Below are 18,248 nucleotides of genomic sequence, written 5' to 3'. Positions count from 1 at the left end.
AGTAGAATCTACTATAATTCTAAAGAGAGGATTCTAACTCTGATTTTTTTTGTCATCCTGCCTCAAGACTAGCACGAGGATAGAAAAATTAAAAATATCCAAAACAGGATATAGCACTCTGGACTTAGATTAAGGAAGATCTGAGCTCTAATCTGAGCCCAGACATTTATTGAACTAGCTATGTAACCATGGGAAATTACTTAATCTCCTTGATCTATTTATTCTCTCATCTGCAAAACAGGGATGATAATAATAGTGCAACTACTTCCTAGGGTTGTGAGGATAACATATGTAAAATATATCAAAAGTCTTAAAGTGCTACATTAGTGTAATTATTATTGTTGTTGTTACTGTTATTATACTGAAATCTCGATCCTCAAAAAAAGTGTTTTGATTTTTCTAGAGTAAAGTAGTAACAGACCATGATATTTGGTGTGTCATACTTAAAGAGGCACTCCTATATATATACTGCTCATCAACCTGCATGCTTTCTGAAAAATGTAAAAGATGTCTATACATTAGGTTTTCTTATTATCCTTATTTTCACTTTCATCCCACATACATATGATAACTTATGATTTATGACAACTTAAAAAGTTACTAATAATCACACAGATGACCCAAAGACCATCTGTTCATCTTTTTTCTCTTATAAATTAAAATACTTAATAATAATACCTAGCTACATAAGTGGCATTTGTAATATTCAAAATACTTTATATTAGTTAATTAATTTTTCAAACATGCTTATGAGGTAATTATGATTATTTCCACTAAACAAAGAAACTAAGTAGAGATTACTCACTATTCTAGGAGTTTAAGCTTTAGATTTAGAACTCAGGTCTCATTATCTCACTGATCCTAGGGCATTTATTCCCAAGTCTCTTAAGTGAAATGAAAATGTGCAATAATTAACCTTTCCCCCAATTAGAGTTATTACTTGCAGTTCCCACAATTTCTCTTTTCTTCTCTGAATATTCATCTTACCTCAAGAGATCTGAAAGGGTAATTGCTTCCCTCTGCCAAAGTAATGATAGATAGCAGAATGCAAGTGTCATTGGCATAGTCATCTTCAAAATCCCTTTTTCCTTCTGCCTTGAGTACTCGACTCCATCAACTGATCCAGAACATACAGAGGTAGTTTCTTTGAAGGGGGAAAAAAGTAGAAAACCCAACTTATTATTCTGCACAACAAAAGAAGAAATGCATTAGTAGCATTTCTTTACCAAGGACAGGATTCTATGATTGCATGAAATTAAAAAGTTGTAATAAAAGTCTGATACCCAAGAAAGATATGTATTTTTGATACAAATATGTCTTAAGAGTCATACTAATAAATAAGTGTTCAAAAAATAGGAACAGAAAAACATTTTTTCCTTTATAAAAATTTTCTTTTATTCTGAACTTAATACCAATAAAATGAGTAAACACTCATAACCACATAACCATAGTAAAACAAAAACAAAAGAGGATTGTAAATGAAATTACAAATCTCTATTATATATAAAACTTTTCCCCTTTTATTATATAATAAATTCAACATGTAACATTCAAAGCTGTCTTGATTAGTTGCTTCCTTCTGGACTTCTTTCAATTATCTTGGTTTTGTTTTAAAAAATCTTAATTAAATAATTCTGTTGGGAGGTAAACTTACTGCTAGTCCTTTCCAAATCTCTCCCCAAAATGGAAAAAGAAAACAAAAAACACAACTCTTGTAACAAATATGCAGAATCCAATTAAAACAAATTCTTCCATTGGCCATATCTGAAAATACCTGTCTTCATCTGCACTTAGATACATTAATCCTTCTGTTAGGAGATGGGAAGAATGGTTCTTCACCCATCCTCATAAATTGTGGTTGGTCACTGTACTGATCTGAGTTTTTAATTAAATCTTTCAAAAATGTTTTTCTTTTTCATGTTATTGTAGTAACTAGGTAGTATAGTGGATAGATTTGGAGTCGGGAAGACCTGAGTTCAGATCCTGCTTCAGACAACTTACAATCTGGAATCAACGTACCTTTTTTACCTCATTATATATTATTTCCCTTGCCATACACATTGGTTTGGCCAAAATGGCCTTGTACCATTTATCACACAGCTTTCTATCTCTGTTCCTTTGTACTTATTGTCTTACATTCCTACAATGCATTCCCTTCTCTTTGTTGCCCCCTTCCAGAAAGTATCCAACTCCTAGTCATTGAATTTTGTATATAGTGACATCCTATGATTATCTATTTCCTGATAGAAAGTAAACTTCTTAAAGGCAGACACTTTTTAACTTTTGTCTTTAAATTCCTAGAGGGTGCTTAATAAATGTCTATGGATTGATCAGTAGCCCTCCTAAAATATTATCATTATAGCCAGGCACAAATATTCTTTTTGTTTTTCTTTTCTCATTTTCAGTCACTTTATAAAGTATTACATGTTTCTCTAAACTCCTCTTATATATTCTAAAAGTGCAGTAATATATACTCAACATCTATAATCACAATTCTATAATTTGTTCAGCTCTTCTTATTTGACAGGAACCTATTCTATTTCCTTTTTTTCCTTCAAAAAATAATACTATTATAACTATTTTGTTATAAATAAGACCTTTTTGTCACTGACCTTGCATAATATATCCCCAACTACTTTTTTTCCTACCACTACTTCCTAATATTTTATATGTACTTATGTATATGTCTTTCCTGAAAGAATGTAAAACTCTAATTGAGCAAAAACTGTTTTATTTTTATCACTATATATTCTGTGCCTAGCATATTGTCTCCAAATTGAACACAATACATACTTTCTGATTGACTGACTAATCATTTGGATTGCTGGTCAAAGGATATGAAGAGTTTAAGTGATTTGTAATTTCAAACTGACTACCAGAATCACTGAACCAATTCAGTTTCAACTACAGGATATTAATGTTTCTGTCTTTCCTCTGATATTTACTGCTTGTTTTTCTTTTCCTTTTTTTGCCTATTTGATGAGTATGAGTTGAAACTTAAGAAGTGTTTTAATCTGTATTTTTCATATTAGTGATTTGAATGGAGCCATGAAATCATTTTTTTTCCCTTTTAAGATCTGTTGGTTCCTAGGGTGCGCATCACTTGAAAAATAGATAAACAAATTATAGTATATGAATGCAACAGAATATTGTTGTACCATTAACAAATGATGAAAGGGATGGATTCAGAGAAATGTAAGATTTGTGTGAACTGATACAGAATGAAGTGAGTAGAAGTCACTTATATAATAGTAGAAGTCATTTATATAATAAAAACTAGGATTTATATAGTACTTTAAAGTATATTAAATAATTTATATATTATATGGGTCTTCATAATCCTTCTGTGAGGTAAATGCTGTTATCCTCATTTTACAGACTAGGAAATAGATGATTTTTTTCAGGTTCACATAAATCCGCTAAATGCCATCATCTTCAGTAACTTATCTTCCAATAAAATTGAAACAACTTTGAAATTCATTCCCTCACAATGTCCCTTCCACTGCAGGCCCTGGGATCCCTATCATCCTCTAATTAGAGAGAACAGAAGGTGAGACCTGGAGAGCTCTCCGAAGATACTCCATTTAAGGAGGAGGTCTAGTACAGCCACTTCATCATCTCTTACCCTAATGCAGGTTGTCATCACGCCCCCAAGATGGATATTTCCTCCCTCCTGCACCTCACTACCATCAGATTTTCAGTTTTCTAAAAATATATTGTCTTCTGCCATTAGATTTTAATTTCCTTGAGCGCAACCGTCTTTTTCCTTTCTTGGTATCCCCAGTGGTATCCCCCTAGCTTAACACCTAGCAAGCATAAATAATAAATGTTATGTACTGACTAAATGAAATTAGAAAATTTGTTTTGAATTAAAAACTTGCATAAAGTTTCAAAATGTGGAGGTAAAGTTATAAGCACCCTATTAAGAATTCTCACTGAGATTAGCAAAAATGACAATAGAGAGTAATGAATTACAACTTAAGAACCAGTGCTAGGCACAATATAAACAAGTATGAATTCCAGATTATCTTTGAATAGTTATTTTATAATTATGTAGAAAGGAGTTAAAGAAGATATGAAAAGGTATTTAGGAAATTATGTTTACAGGCCATTCAGGGTGAAGACAGACACAAAAATGGAATTGCAGAAGAGGATTTCACACCTGTCCTCTATCCCTGCAACCCCCAGTTCCTCTTCTTCCTCTACAAAACCCTTACACATGGGTGATGGCCAGGATTCTTTCTCTTCTTTCTTCTTCTGCCACACATATTTCCTATCTAATCTCCATCCTCTGGAAGATGATGAAAGACAAGTGCTTTCCATCTTGCGGTAATCATAGGTCCAATAATTATTTCTATATGGATGACATCTAAGCTCCCCAGAGCTCCATTTCTAACTGCTGCTGGATATCTCCACAATGCTGAGCACATCAAACGCTACAATGGAAATCATTTTTCTAATCAAAATAATCCTATCTAATAACTTCTAGTTTTTCTAATATAAGCATCACCATTCCTGTCAATCATCTTTTGACTTCTCTCTCCCTCACCCACATGACTAATAAATTCTCCTGTCCCATCACTTCTGTCTCCATAATATTTCTCATATCTGGCGTCTCCTCTCCACATTCGTAGAAACTGCCCTAGTCTAGTTCTCAGAATAAGCTTTTTTAGCTTTCATCCTCTTGAATGACATCTCTTTGCTTCCTCCTTATAGAATGCCCATATTCCCCTAAAATATGGTCTAAGTCCTATCTTCTGCATGAAGTCTTTCCTGATTCCCCCAACTACTAATGTTCTCTCTCCTAAAATACTCTGTATTTAACTTCATTGTATATACTGGTGTTTACTCAGGTTCTGTGTATGATATATATATATCATATATATATATACACATATATGATATATATATGTATACACATATATGTATATGTATATATATACACATATATATGTATATGTGTATATATATATATATATATATATATACACACACACACACACTCTCTCTCTCTCTCACACACACGGGCATGTGCTTTTATTTTGTTCAGTCATTTCAGTTGTGAACATTTCTTTATGACTCTATTTGGGGTTTTTCTTGGCAAAGATACTTTTCCATTTCTTTCTCTAGCTCATTTTACAGAGGAAGAAACTGAGATAAATAGGGTTAGGTGAGTTGCCCAGGGTTACACAGCTAGTGTCTAAGGCTAGATTTGAACTTGGGTCTTCCAGACTCCAGGCCCACTGTTCTATTCTACATCTTACACACACACACACACACACACACACACACACACACACACACACATGTATATGTGTATGTGTGTATATACATTTGCATATATTTCTCTTTCTCAGAATATAATTTACTTGCAAGTAGGGATTTTTTTTTTTTATTCTTTTTATCTCCAGTGCACAAGAGTGCCTGGTACAAAGTACCAGTACTAAGCAGATACTTAATAAAAATACTTGTTGATGAATACTACAATTGTGCCCTAAAAAGAGAATTGTAAGGAATTCTATTGTTGCCTGAGTGGGAAAAAGACTGCTCAATTTCCATAGATCTAAAATAACAAAATATTGAAGTTTGCATCAGACTTTATAATCATAAATATTGTGTGGCCTTTGATTTTGCCACACATATTTCCTATCTAATCTCCATCCTCTGGAAGATGATGAAAGACAAGTGCTTTCCATCTTGCGGTAAGTCAGTCTCCGGCCTAATGGGGACAGACAAAGGACAAAGTGCCCTCCATCTTGCCCCATACATTTCCTGTCTGATCTCCAGGCTTCTGTCAGAATATGAAGTGATGTGGCTGCCTTACTGTCATACTTTCACTCCTGCTTGTTCTTCAGAATCCTGTGGTTAGAGAGAGGGTGCCATTCTATTAACTTTTCAGCTTTATCTTCTACTTTGGGGAAGAATAGTATCACTTCTGCTCCAAATTCTTATCCACTTCTGAACTGCCCAAAGTTTTATAAGAACTCTACCCTTAGGTCACAATACTTTGAAAATATCTCTTAATTTTTAATGATTGCCAAACTCTGACTTGGTCATACTTTCCACAATATTCTGAACTCCTGTACCTCTATATCCAGTTTGTATTCCTCATTTCCCACAACCTAACTCCCAGTACGAAGTCCTAACCAAATACCATTCATTCTTTCTACTGTGCACTTTGGAATGCCTCCTCCACAGACAATAAACACACTCTCATCTTAAAATTTGTCCTTTTCCACTTTTTCCATCTTCTGGCTCTGACCTAGACCTGGCTCCCTCCTGAAGAGACTCTTCCTGCACGTTCTTTCCACCACTGGCCATATTTTTCCTCATTCCACTCATCTCAATGGCTGAGGTAGAGGAATTAGAGTACTTCTTATCCCCAATGCCATTTCCAGGCTTTCCTCTTACTACCATCATTTAGTATACTCTCTTCTTCTGAGGTCCATAAAATCCACCTCTACAACTCAATTGAAATCCTGGTAGCTTTTGTCTACAGATCTCCAGGATTTCCCTCTTCCTTCTACAATGAAAACCTGGCTCATAATCTTTTCTCCTTTTCAAATCCAGTCCTCATATTAGGAGAATTCTAACATACACACTGGAACTTTCTCAAAACACCCTAACCCCTCAATCCCACAACCTACTCATTTCCCATGACCCTACTTTCACCCCATCTTACCATTTTACCCACATACACAAAGATGGTCATACTCTTGATCTATCAGTCATCTTCAAATTTACTACCTCCATGTTCATCAACTCTGAAATATCTTTATCATGATCTATTTACTTTCTACCACTCCCTTTGCCTTCTTATGCTGTAACCCTGCTAGTTGTACATAACGTAACTTCCAATTTCCCCACTCCTCAGTTGTTTCCCCAGATAATCACCCAAGCAATAGCCACACCCCCCTCCCTTCCCCAATCTTGAACCTTTAGTAAACTAGTTCACTCCACACTGCCCCCTTCTTTTGAGTTCTTTCCTCCTTATCATATTACTGATTACACCCTGCCAATCTTCAATCTTGGATCATTCCCACCACACCTTCACTCCTACACACATGCTCTTAATGAAGATGGAGAAAAAAAAAATCACACAATCATTTTGATTGAGTCCACTATAATTTATGTTACTTTCACTGTCAATAGGAAATCCTTCTATACTTTCCTAATTAACATATCATTTTAGGATTAAAACAGCAATTGTTCTAAACTTGTCATCCCTCCTTGAAATTCTCTTTCCCCAACCCTCCAGCTGAGAATATTTTACTGAAAAAAATTAAAGTTATTTACAGAAATCTCTCTCTCCTTATCTCAAATCACTCTGATAATTCTTCCTCTTTCTTCTTTCACTGCTATCTTACATAAGAAGATAGTCTTCTTTCCAGGGCAAACCCTTTTATCTGCACAAGTGATCCTATTCCATCCCAAGTCTTCCAGGAGATTGTTCCTATATCATCCTCATTCTCTTCTGTATTTTCAATTCTTTCCCATCTGCTAGCTGCTTTGTTGTTGCCTATAAATATTACTATATCTTCCCATATTAAAAAATGAATCTCCTTTAGGAATTGGAGCCAAAGCGATAGAACAGCAGAAAGCAAAGCAGATCTACAAAATAAACTAGACTGAATCCTGAAAGAAAAACTCAGAGAAAATCACAAGTCCTTTATCTAGCCCAAATTTTCTTAGGAAAATAGGAAGAGCTCTGTTGATATAGGAGACTAAGTTGAAGAAGGAACTTACTATACATGCAACACTCCAGCACCCAGCAAAAAACAGTGCATCAATGCAAGAGGAGGTCCCAGATCCATACTGGAGCACCTCTAACCTCATGGTCAGGCACTGTGATAAGGAAAGGTGCCAACTGGAAGCCTTGCAGCCAACTACCCAGTTCTATGTCACAGAGTGAGCACATGAAGTGTCATAGGGATAGTAACTTGAAGGGTGAGAGGTCTTAGGCAATGGACTAAGAAAGAAAGAAATTCTGAAGTAAGCAGCAGCAGTTTGGCTCAGATCCCAGGAACACAGTGGTATCTGAGACACAGCATCTTGCCCAGACTGCAAGGGAAAAACCAGGGCAAGAATCCCAGACCAAAGGAAAGCCTGTAGTTCTGTTGCTTTCTATCAGGAGAACTACTGATAAGGACTGAGTCCAGCAGGATTTTATTGTTACTCTGACCAAAAGTCCTCTCAGGAATTTGCAGAACTCATACCAGGATGACAATTATCAAACTTTACTCTGGATCAGACCTCTTTGGGAGCAGTGAAAACTTGCAGAGCCCCAGTTTGTTCCTCAAATCCTAGGATAACATAACACTCAATAAATAGTCCAAGAAAACAGCAATGAGACCAGTTTAAATCTTCCCTCCATTAATATGGCAGAATTCAATTCTAATATCAAGTCTAAAGTCAAGAAGACAGGAAGAAATGACAAAAAAAGAAACCCTCCCCACAATGAGCTATTATAGTGTCTGAAGTATCCAGGTAAAAAACCCAAGAAAATGACCCCAAAACATCTCCAAGCAAAACCCCAAGCAAAACAAAGTTTGGGTAAAAATTCAACTAGGATTCCTGGAATGAAAGAAATAAAAAGTTGTTTGGGATTTGCTGGATTTTTTTAAAGTAGTTAAAATTTTTTTTTTTTTTAATAAATGAAATAACAGCACTTGAGGGGGGAAAATGAAAAAGAAAAGAGAGCTGTGGAAGAAAGAATTGTTAAGAGCTTCATATAAGAGGTTCAATACCTTGCCCACACAACAAACTGAAAATTAAAAGTGATCAAACAGAAGTCAATGATTAAACAAGACAATATTTTTTAAAAATCAAAAGATTGAAAAAAAAGGAAGAAGGAAGTATAAGGTACGTCTTCGTTAAAACAAATGACCTGGAAAAGAGATTAAAGAAGGAAAAAATATAACAATCGTTAGACTATCTGCCTTCTATGACCAAACAAGGAGCCTAGAATTTATATTTCAAGAAATCTTAAAACAAAATAGTCCAGGTTTCTTAAAACCAGAGGGCAAAATGGAAACAGAATCAATCAATCTCCTTTTGAAGGAAACCTCAAAACAAAAATTCCCAGCAATGTCACAGACAAAATCCAGAACTCACAAGTCAAAGAAAAAATGCTGCAGGCATCCAGAAAGAAAGAATTCAAATACTGAAAAGCCAGCCAGGATCACACATGGTATAGCAGTAAACAATATAAAAGAATGGAGAACTTGGAATATGATATTCCAGAAGGCAGAGAATACTGGCTTATAATCAAGAATAACTCAGCAAAACTGAAAATACTACTATATAGTAGGAAATGGACCTTAAATGAAACAAACTTTTACTACTTATTGTGTTTTCTGGAACCAATTAAGGATGAGTACCATTCTACCACTATACAATTTTTTAAAATCCTCATGTAAGCTTTCCATCCCCATTAAATATTATTCCATCTTTCTTCTGCCTTTTGTAACTAACAATAGTTACAACTAACAAAATTCCTTTCACTTTTAACTTTTTGTAATTTAGCTTCCAATCTCATCAGTCAACAAAAACTGCTCTCTCCAAAATTACCAGTGTCTTATTGCCAAATCTGGTGACTTTTTCTCAATTCTTATCCTTCTTGACCTCTCTGCAACCTCTGACACTGCTGATCACCCTCTTTTCCTGGATGGATGTTTTCTTCTCTCTAGATTTTGGGGACACTACTTTCCTGGTTCTCCTGCTACTTTCCTACATGAATTCCCTTCTCAGTCTCCTTTACTGATTTTTATCCAAGTTATGCTCACTAACCATTTAGGTCCCAAAGGATTCTATCCTTGGCCCTTTTCTTTTCTATATTACTTCACTTGTTTTTAACAATTCCCTTGAATTCAATTATCATGTGGATAACTCTCAGATCTACCAATTCAGCCCTAATCTTTCCACAGACTTCTAACCTGGCATTTCCGATTGCCTTTTAAGAAATCTTAAATCACGCACATTTTAAAACTCACAAAACTGAACTCATTATCCTTCCTCCTAAACTTTTGTCCCTTCCAAACTTCCTGATTGCTGTCAAGGGCACTAACATTCTCAGGATTGTGCTTGACTCCTCATTCTCTCTCATTTATCCAAATTCAATCTTTTGCCAAGATCTGCTGATTTCATTTCTACAATATCTCTTAATAGGTCTCCTTTAATACTGTCAAAACAACGGTGAAGGCTTTCAAGCCTGGATTACTACAATAGCCTACTAAATGGCCGGCCTGCCTAGATACTCTTCAAATAAGGCATTCCTCTCAGCTCCAGGAATTTTCTCAGATTGTCCCTCAAGTCTGGAATTCTCTCCTTTCTCATCTTTGCCTTCTGGTTTCCTTCCTGGCTAAAATCCCAACTCAGGAAAAGTTTGTTAAATTCTCTTAATTCTAGTAGTTTTCTTCTGTTGATAATTTACTACTTGTCCTGTAACATAGCCTGCTTGTACAAAGCTGTATTAAACTGTCTTCCCCTTAAGATCATGAACTCCCAAGGACAGGGGCCTTATTTTGACTTTCTTTCTACAGTTCTTATCAAAGTGCCTAATATATAATAGATGCTTATTGACTAACTTATTAGCTGGCTGACATGCAAAAACCCTGAAGTTTGCACCAGGAATGGTGTTCAGGAATGATGTTCAGGAAATCCAATGAAACCATCTAGTTTCATTTCTTCCAACCATAATTGCATAATAAGTAAGTCCGAAGTCCATGGACAATAGCATAGCGGACTTTTCCAGCAAAGTAAACATTATCATAAAGAAAGTTTGGAAAACATGTGTCTTTGTAAAATGCTTTGTCTGGAAGCAGCAAGTATGGAAGGATCCCATGTGGAAGTCCCAGTGTGGTGAGAAAGCCTCAAGATATGGACTTAAAGAATAGCAAAGAACAGTGGCAACAACTAACTCACTCACTCTTTCTTTCTTTCTTTCTTTCTTTCTTTCTTTCTTTCTTTCTTTCTTTCTTTCTTTCTTTCTTTCTCTCTTTCTCTTTCTTTCTTTCTTTCAGGCAATTGGGGTTAAGTGACTTGCCCAGGATCTTTCTCACTCTTTCTTTCTTTCTTTCTTTCTTTCTTTCTTTCTTTCTTTCTTTCTTTCTTTCTTTCTTTCTTTCTCTCTTTCTCTTTCTTTCTTTCTTTCAGGCAATTGGGGTTAAGTGACTTGCCCAGGGTCACACAGCTAGGAAGTGTTAAATGCCTGACGTCACATTTGAACTCAGGTCCTCCTAACTTCAGGGCTGGTGCTCTAACCACTCCACCACCTAGCTGCCCCATGGCAACAATTTTCAAGGCTCTAAACACCAAAGTGCAGCAATCGGGAAACCCAGGGCCAAAGATCAGAAGTCCCTAACACTCTATGCTAAGACATAGAGAACCCTAAAGGTCAAGCATTCTCTCTGACCTTGAAAGATCCAGGGAGCTAAATCCAAGGAGATAAAAGTTAGTTCAAAAATCCAAGAGACTCAGAATGAAACCAAGCAGAGCCAAACATCCTAACCATGAGAATCAGGGGCAGAATCTGGTGCTGGCACAAAGCTTGGATTCAGGAAATGAAGCTGTAAGTCTATATTCTGATGTAAACCATCATCTCACACCCTAGACTACTTCAACAGTCTGCTGGTTGGTTTCTCCGTCTCAGTATTTCCCCACTGAAGTCTAGCATCCACTTAGCTGTCAAACTAACCTTTTTAAAGTACAGGTCTCTCCATGTCTTATTAGACTCTATCATCCCTCACCATAGGGGATATATGTATTATTTCACCATTTTATAATATAGTTTAGTTTTGCTTACTTCTTAGATATTGTTTGTCCATGTTTTCTTTTGTTGTTTGCTTGAATTTTATTTTTTCTCATTTTTTTTCCTTTTGGATTTACATGTATTTTTACCATGTTTAACATATACTGGATTACTTGCCATTTAGGGGAGGGAATGGGAGGAAGGGGAAGGGAATTGGTACACAAGGTTTTGCAAAAGTCAATGGTGAAAAATTATCCTTGCATATGTTTTAAAAATAAAAAGCTTCAATAAATAAATAAAATGATGCTGCTAAATCTTGTGTGATCTTGACTGTGGCTCCATAGTCCTTACATTTGTTCTCTTTGGCTGCCTGTAGTATTTTCTCTTTCACCTAAAAATTATGGATGATTTTGATTATAATATTCCTGGGAGTGTTCATTTTGGAGTTTCTTTCAGGAGATGATTAGCAGACTATTTCTATTTTGCTCTCTGGTTCAAAGAGATATAGTAGTTTTCTTTTATGATATCTTGAAATAGGCTACTTTTTTTTGGTAACAGCTTTCAAGCTTTTCAATAATTCTAAAACTTTCTCTCCTCATTTCATTTGCCAAGTCAATTGTTTTTATTATGTTACATGTTCTATTTTTTTTCAATATTTTGACTTTGTTTTTAATATTTCAAGTTGTCTCATGGACTCATTAACTTATAGCTATTCCATTCTAGTTTTTACTGTTGTTCAGAAAAGGTTTTGTACTTTATATGTACAGCTGTTAAGTCTATTTCTAATTCTTCCATAACTTTCATTTCTTTTAAAATTTTTTCCTTTAACAATTTCATTTCAATTATAAAATAAAACATTTTAAACTCCCTTTTTTAAAAGCTCTTGCTTCAACTGTTCCCAGGAATTCTTTGTGAACTTAAGCCTAAACTGTGTTTTTCTTTGGGGCTTTGCTTATAGATCTTTTGCTATCATTTTCTTCTTCAGGGTTTGTGTCTTGAGTGCCTCTTTTATCATAACATATGATGGGACTTGTTTGTTTAATCATTTTTTTTCAGCCTATTTCCTGAATTTGGACTTTATATTAAAGCTGGACTCTGTATACTTTTAGAGGAAATATCTTGATTGAGTTTGTGTCCTGAGTCACCTTCTTTGGGGGAATTAAGTATTGTGTAATTTTAGGATATCAGAAAAAACTCAAGTGGGGAACCTGCAAGTTTTCAAGTATTCCCAAAGTGGTGAGATCTAGGGCAAAATGTGATCCCTGCTCTTCTCCATTCTATTCTGGCCTGAGTTCTCCAAATTTAGACTTGAGTTTGGGGTCCAGTAACACACCTGTGGGCTTACCTTTGATTAGATTCCTGTAAATTGCTATTGAAGTCAGCCACTTTCAGGAAGCTAACAAGCTCTACTGATTTAGAACCAAAGGTTTCCCTTTGCACTCTCATTTCTTCTTTGCATTAGATTTCTACCTTGGTTATTGGATTTCCTTTTCTTCTTCTCAGTCCTCTAACCTTACAATGATTGATTCCCTATGTCTCCACTCAATGAAACTGTACTCTTCAAGGTTATAAATGGTCTCTTAAGTGATAAGTCTACTGGTCTTGGTTTATTTTTTCATTTTACCTGACACCTGAAAGCTTTTGACACCGTTAACCACATCCTTCTCCTGGATACCATCTCCTCCATTACCTTTCTCTGACCCTTCTCTCTGTGGATTTTTCCATCTTTCTCACTACTTCTTAGTTTTTATTAGTTCGTTATTCATATAGTATTCATCAATGATAGATTTTTCCCAAGACACTTTTCTGGGTCTTTTTCTCTTCTCACTCTAATATTCTTAGCAATCTCAAATATACACAGTTGACTCCTAACCACTTTTCCTGAATGCTAGAGAACACTATTCTAATCACATCATTGCCATACTTAGAAAATTCTTTTGCTTTCATATTGGCTTTAGAATAAAATACAAGGGGTCTCAAAAGGCTTAGTGTTCTTCTAAGCTTTAATTATTTCAAAGGTATAAATGCTTCAAGTTTTAAAAAACACCTATTTAGTTTTATGAATTTCAAATTATAAATTTAATTTTTTTTCAGTTCCTCCTAAGGGTAAGATCTTAAATATAGGATTACAAATGCATCCTATCAGTCACTGAGAACAATAGGATAAAAGTTTTTACAAAGTTCGAAAACTGACTTTAGGGTAATTCAGATAGCTTAAGATGGTCATATTAAACTTTAATAAGAAACATTAATATCTTAAAATCTAAATAATTAACTTATCAAACATTGATTTTTGTAAGATTGTAGCATTTATACTTTTGAAGTTATTTAAATTTAAAAGTACATTGAAACTTTTGGGATACCTTGAACTCTTTTATTTATTTTTTAAGCTTGTCACAACCTGTCACCCAATCTAGCCTTCTAGTCTCATTGGACATTCCTCCTCTTTCAGTGCCTACTCTGTGGCCTCGTCTCTATTTCTCATGCATTGTTGGAATCCTTACAAAGTGTTAAGTCATTAGAATTGATAGACAATAATTATCTAATTTAGCATGGTTCAGTATGATTGATCTGATCCTACAAGGAGATGTTATGGGCCAAAACTTGAAACAAGGTACTAAGTGGAATTGATGGAAGAGCAATGCTTGTGTGCTTGGGTTTGCACTTTTAAGAGTTACACATTAGAGGGCACACATTGGAATTCACAAGTATGGGAGATACACAAAGTTAACTTTGTAACTTTGTGAATTCACACCTCCCATAATCCCACTTTCGGAGGAGGAGTCAACCTTTTACACCAAGCATAAAAAGAGCTTCACTCAGTCAGTCAAACAGAAATCAGTTCAGAAGAAGCCACAAGTCGGAGTTGAACTAGAGCCAGAAGTCACTTCGGAAGATTGACAGAGTGAGAGTCAGTTCAGAACATTGCCAGGAGTCAGAGTTGAGCTACAGGCAGAAGCTGGCAGAGCTAAAAGACAAGCTGAAAGAGCTCTTGGAACCAAGCAGAGAGATAGGCCTCTAAGAAAATTAACTGGGCTATTTTGAAAGAGACAATAAAAGACTGTACTTAAATCTTTGGCTGCGTTTGGGATGATTATTACTTTAAACCAAAACTAAGGCTGCTTCTAGAAAACCTCCCCGAGAAACCTACCAGAGAGAACGATCATACTATAGAAAAAAAGAACATCACATTTGATTAGAAAAGGCATTAATTATCTCCCACTTTCTTTTATTTTAGAACATAAGGTGGTCATGACCTCCCTGCCTTCTCAAGGAGGTGAGAACCCCAAAAAAGTGATCATGCCTTCCCTGACTGCTCAAAAAAGAAGTGAAAGCACCATAAAAAGAAGGTGGTCACACCCTCCCTGACATCTCAGGAAGGGAGATGAAAACACCAAAGGAAATGGGAAATCAAATCAGATTAGCAGGTTTCTAAAGGGGCTCACTTGAAAAAGGTATACATAAATCCATCAACATGGGAGGTATTACACATAATTACTTAAGCACATAGCAATATAACACAGGCTAGTAGTAATGTAACAAATAACATGAATCAACATGAGAATTTATACATGTCCATAAGTCCTAGAAATAATCCAAAAGGAATCCATTATCCATTAGTTCATGTGCCAGGAATCCAATAATTACTCTAAGCTTTGAAGTATTGCAATAGTCTCATCAATAATTTTTCATCTTAAGGAATCCAATGATTCCTGCTGGTTTTTGTTCATCTTGTGTTAGGGAATCCAATGATTCCTGAAGATTTTAAAGTTCTTTTAACAGTCTCATTGTCAGCCATGCTCTTTCAGTGTCAGATGTTTCTTAAATCTTCTCCTTTGTTTTGAAGTTTTTCTCCTTTTCTGTTTCTCTCTGATAGACAAGGTGAATACGGCTCATTAGCACCCATCTGATTCCTTCTCCATCTGTGGAGATACAAGCAAACCCTCTTCCCCAGGCATTTAACCTATCTAATTCCCTTCTATTTACCACTTTTGAGATTTCTCCTCATCAACTGGCAATTAGATTGGAGCTGTTTGCACTGGACACTGCCCTGTTGGGTTAAAAGGCCTGTATTCTCCCCAACTGTAATCCTGATTGCTTTTCTGTTGGTTGATCACCAGAGTCCTGACCTTCTAAAGACTAACCTCAGCTGCCATGATGCCCACCTGTCTTTTGATTGATATCTTGGGGCTGAGCCCTGCCTCTCATTTCTCTAGGTTGATCTACATTCAGAGGCCCAGTAAAAGCCTCAATTGCATTTTGGACATCGGGTTTGGGGTTTTCTCTTACCCTGTCTTCTCACTTTATCTCCATATCTACACTGGGCTCTCAAATGTCCTATTTTTCCACATTGAAAACATCAATGATTTTCTCTAGAAGTCCCTTGCCAAGAGGGACCCTGTCTTCCCATGTTCATCATAGTCTGGGTATAATAAGCATTTGTGCCCACCGTGGCACAACGCCTTATGATATCCTCTAAAGGAGCATCTTTGTCTAGTCCCCATATAATTCTTTTGCAAACCTCATTGGCATTTTCCTTAGCCAAATGTCTGGTCATTATTTCTGTAGCTGCATTGTCTCCAATGGTTCTTATTACAGCTGTTTGCAAACATCCCAAAAAATCAGCAAAAGCTTCATTGGGACCTTGCTCTATTTTTGTGAAGGCTTCTCTTTGATCTTTTTGTCCTAAGAGCGAACCCCAAGCTTTTATTGCAGCCTTAGAAATTTGCTCATACACTGGTATGGGATAATAAATCTGTTCTGAATTCTTTCCATACTGACCTTTACCAGTTAGCTGGTCAAAAGCCATTTGTACATTAACTCCTGTTTGCCTGTTGTGTTGGGCTTGTATCCTACATAATTCATGATACTCCAAAAGCCACAATAAATTTTGTCCAGGTTCTAAACATGTTTTAGCTATGGATTTCCAATCATTTTGGGTTAAGAGGACAAATTATCTAATAACATCTTAACATAAGATTATGTAGCCCCATAAAGAGTGCAATCCTTTTTCAAATCCTTAATTTTTTCCAAATTAAAAGGAGTGTATCTTCTTTTTTTACCTGAAGAGTCAAGCTCTTCGATCACAGGGTATGCATTTATAAAATCAGATATATCTTCTTCATTTTTTGCCTTAATTAATGCTTTTTTAAATCTTGTCACAGGCTCCTTAATAGGTGGTTCTGATTGCATTACTCCCTCTCCCCCTCCTTCTCCCTCCACCCGTGAAGAGTTAATTGAGGGGGGATGGTCATGAGCTGTGGAATAATCTAATTTCTCCTGCTGTGAAATATCACACTCAAAATTAACTCCATTCTTATCTGATTCTTCCTCCTTTTCACCTAGTTTAGTTGGCACCTCCCCCTCCTGCTCTTTCTTCTTTTTCCTCATTCTAACACTTAGATAACTTCCTAAAGCCAGTTGTATTAAATTATATGTATTAAGTATGTCTTTATTGCAGAATTGATAAAGATCCTCTCCTACTAATTTCCACTCCATTGAATTTGGATTAGAATTGTAGTATTCACCCAGTTGCTCTCCTACTAATTTCCACTCATCTAGATCCAATTCTTTTTCCATAGAGAAACAAAGACATATGTGCTTTACAATTTCTTTCTTTTTTTTTTTTTTAATTTTATTTAATAGCCTTTTATTTACAGGTTATATGCATGGGTAACTTTACAGCGTTAACAATTGCCAAACCTCTTGTTCCAATTTTTCACCTCTTACCCCCCACCCCCTTCCCTAGATGGCAGGATGACCAGTAGATGTTAAATACATTAAAATATAAATTAGATACACAATAAGTATACATGACCAAAACATTATTTTGCTGTATAAAAAGAATCAGACTCTGAAATACTGTACAATTAGCTTGTGAAGGAAATCAAAAATGCAGGTGGGCATAAATATAGGGATTGGGAATTCAATGTAATGGTTTTTAATCATCTCCCAGAGTTCTTTCTCTGGGTGTAGCTGGTTCAGTTCATTACTGCTCCATTAGAAATGATTTGGTTGATCTCGTTGCTGAGGATGGCCAGGTCCATCAGAACTGGTCATCATATAGTATTGTTGTTGAAGTATATAATGATCTCCTGGTCCTACTCATTTCACTCAGCATCAGTTTGTGTAAGTCTCTCCAGGCCTTTCTGAAATCATCCTGTTGGTCATTTCTTACAGAACAGTAATATTCCATACTATTCATATACCACAATTTATTCAGCCATTCTCCAACTGATGGACATCCATTCAGTTTCCAGTTTCTAGCCACTACAAAAAGGGCTGCCACAAACATTCGTGCACATACAGGTCCCTTTCCCTTCTTTATAATCTCTTTGGGATATAAGCCCAGTAGTAACACTGCTGGATCAAAGGGTATATGTGCTTTACAGTTTCTAAAAGTTCAGTGATCTGCTGCAAAATTATAATCAAAACTTGGCTTTTCATAACCTTGACAATGCTCTCTAAACATTTTCCTTGAACAGAAACAGAGGGCTGT

At 35.8% G+C, this 18,248-nt stretch overlaps 1 protein-coding gene across 1 annotated transcript in view; it reads right to left on the bottom strand.

Annotated features, from left to right (window-relative positions):
• Nucleotides 1-18,248, bottom strand: part of TAF1B (TATA-box binding protein associated factor, RNA polymerase I subunit B) — a 95,714-nt gene that overhangs the window by 55,084 nt on the left and 22,382 nt on the right. The window contains exon 7 of the mRNA XM_003757871.4: nt 988-1,144. Within this exon, the coding sequence (XP_003757919.1) occupies nt 988-1,144 (157 nt within the window). The remainder of the gene's footprint in view (nt 1-987; nt 1,145-18,248) is intronic.

The sequence above is a fragment of the Sarcophilus harrisii genome, chromosome 2 (assembly GCF_902635505.1).
Source record: "Sarcophilus harrisii chromosome 2, mSarHar1.11, whole genome shotgun sequence".
In the NCBI taxonomy this organism is placed as follows: Eukaryota; Metazoa; Chordata; class Mammalia; order Dasyuromorphia; family Dasyuridae; genus Sarcophilus; species Sarcophilus harrisii.
The sequence above is the reverse complement of the archived record's forward strand: the minus strand, read 5'-3'. Positions and strand labels throughout refer to the sequence as shown.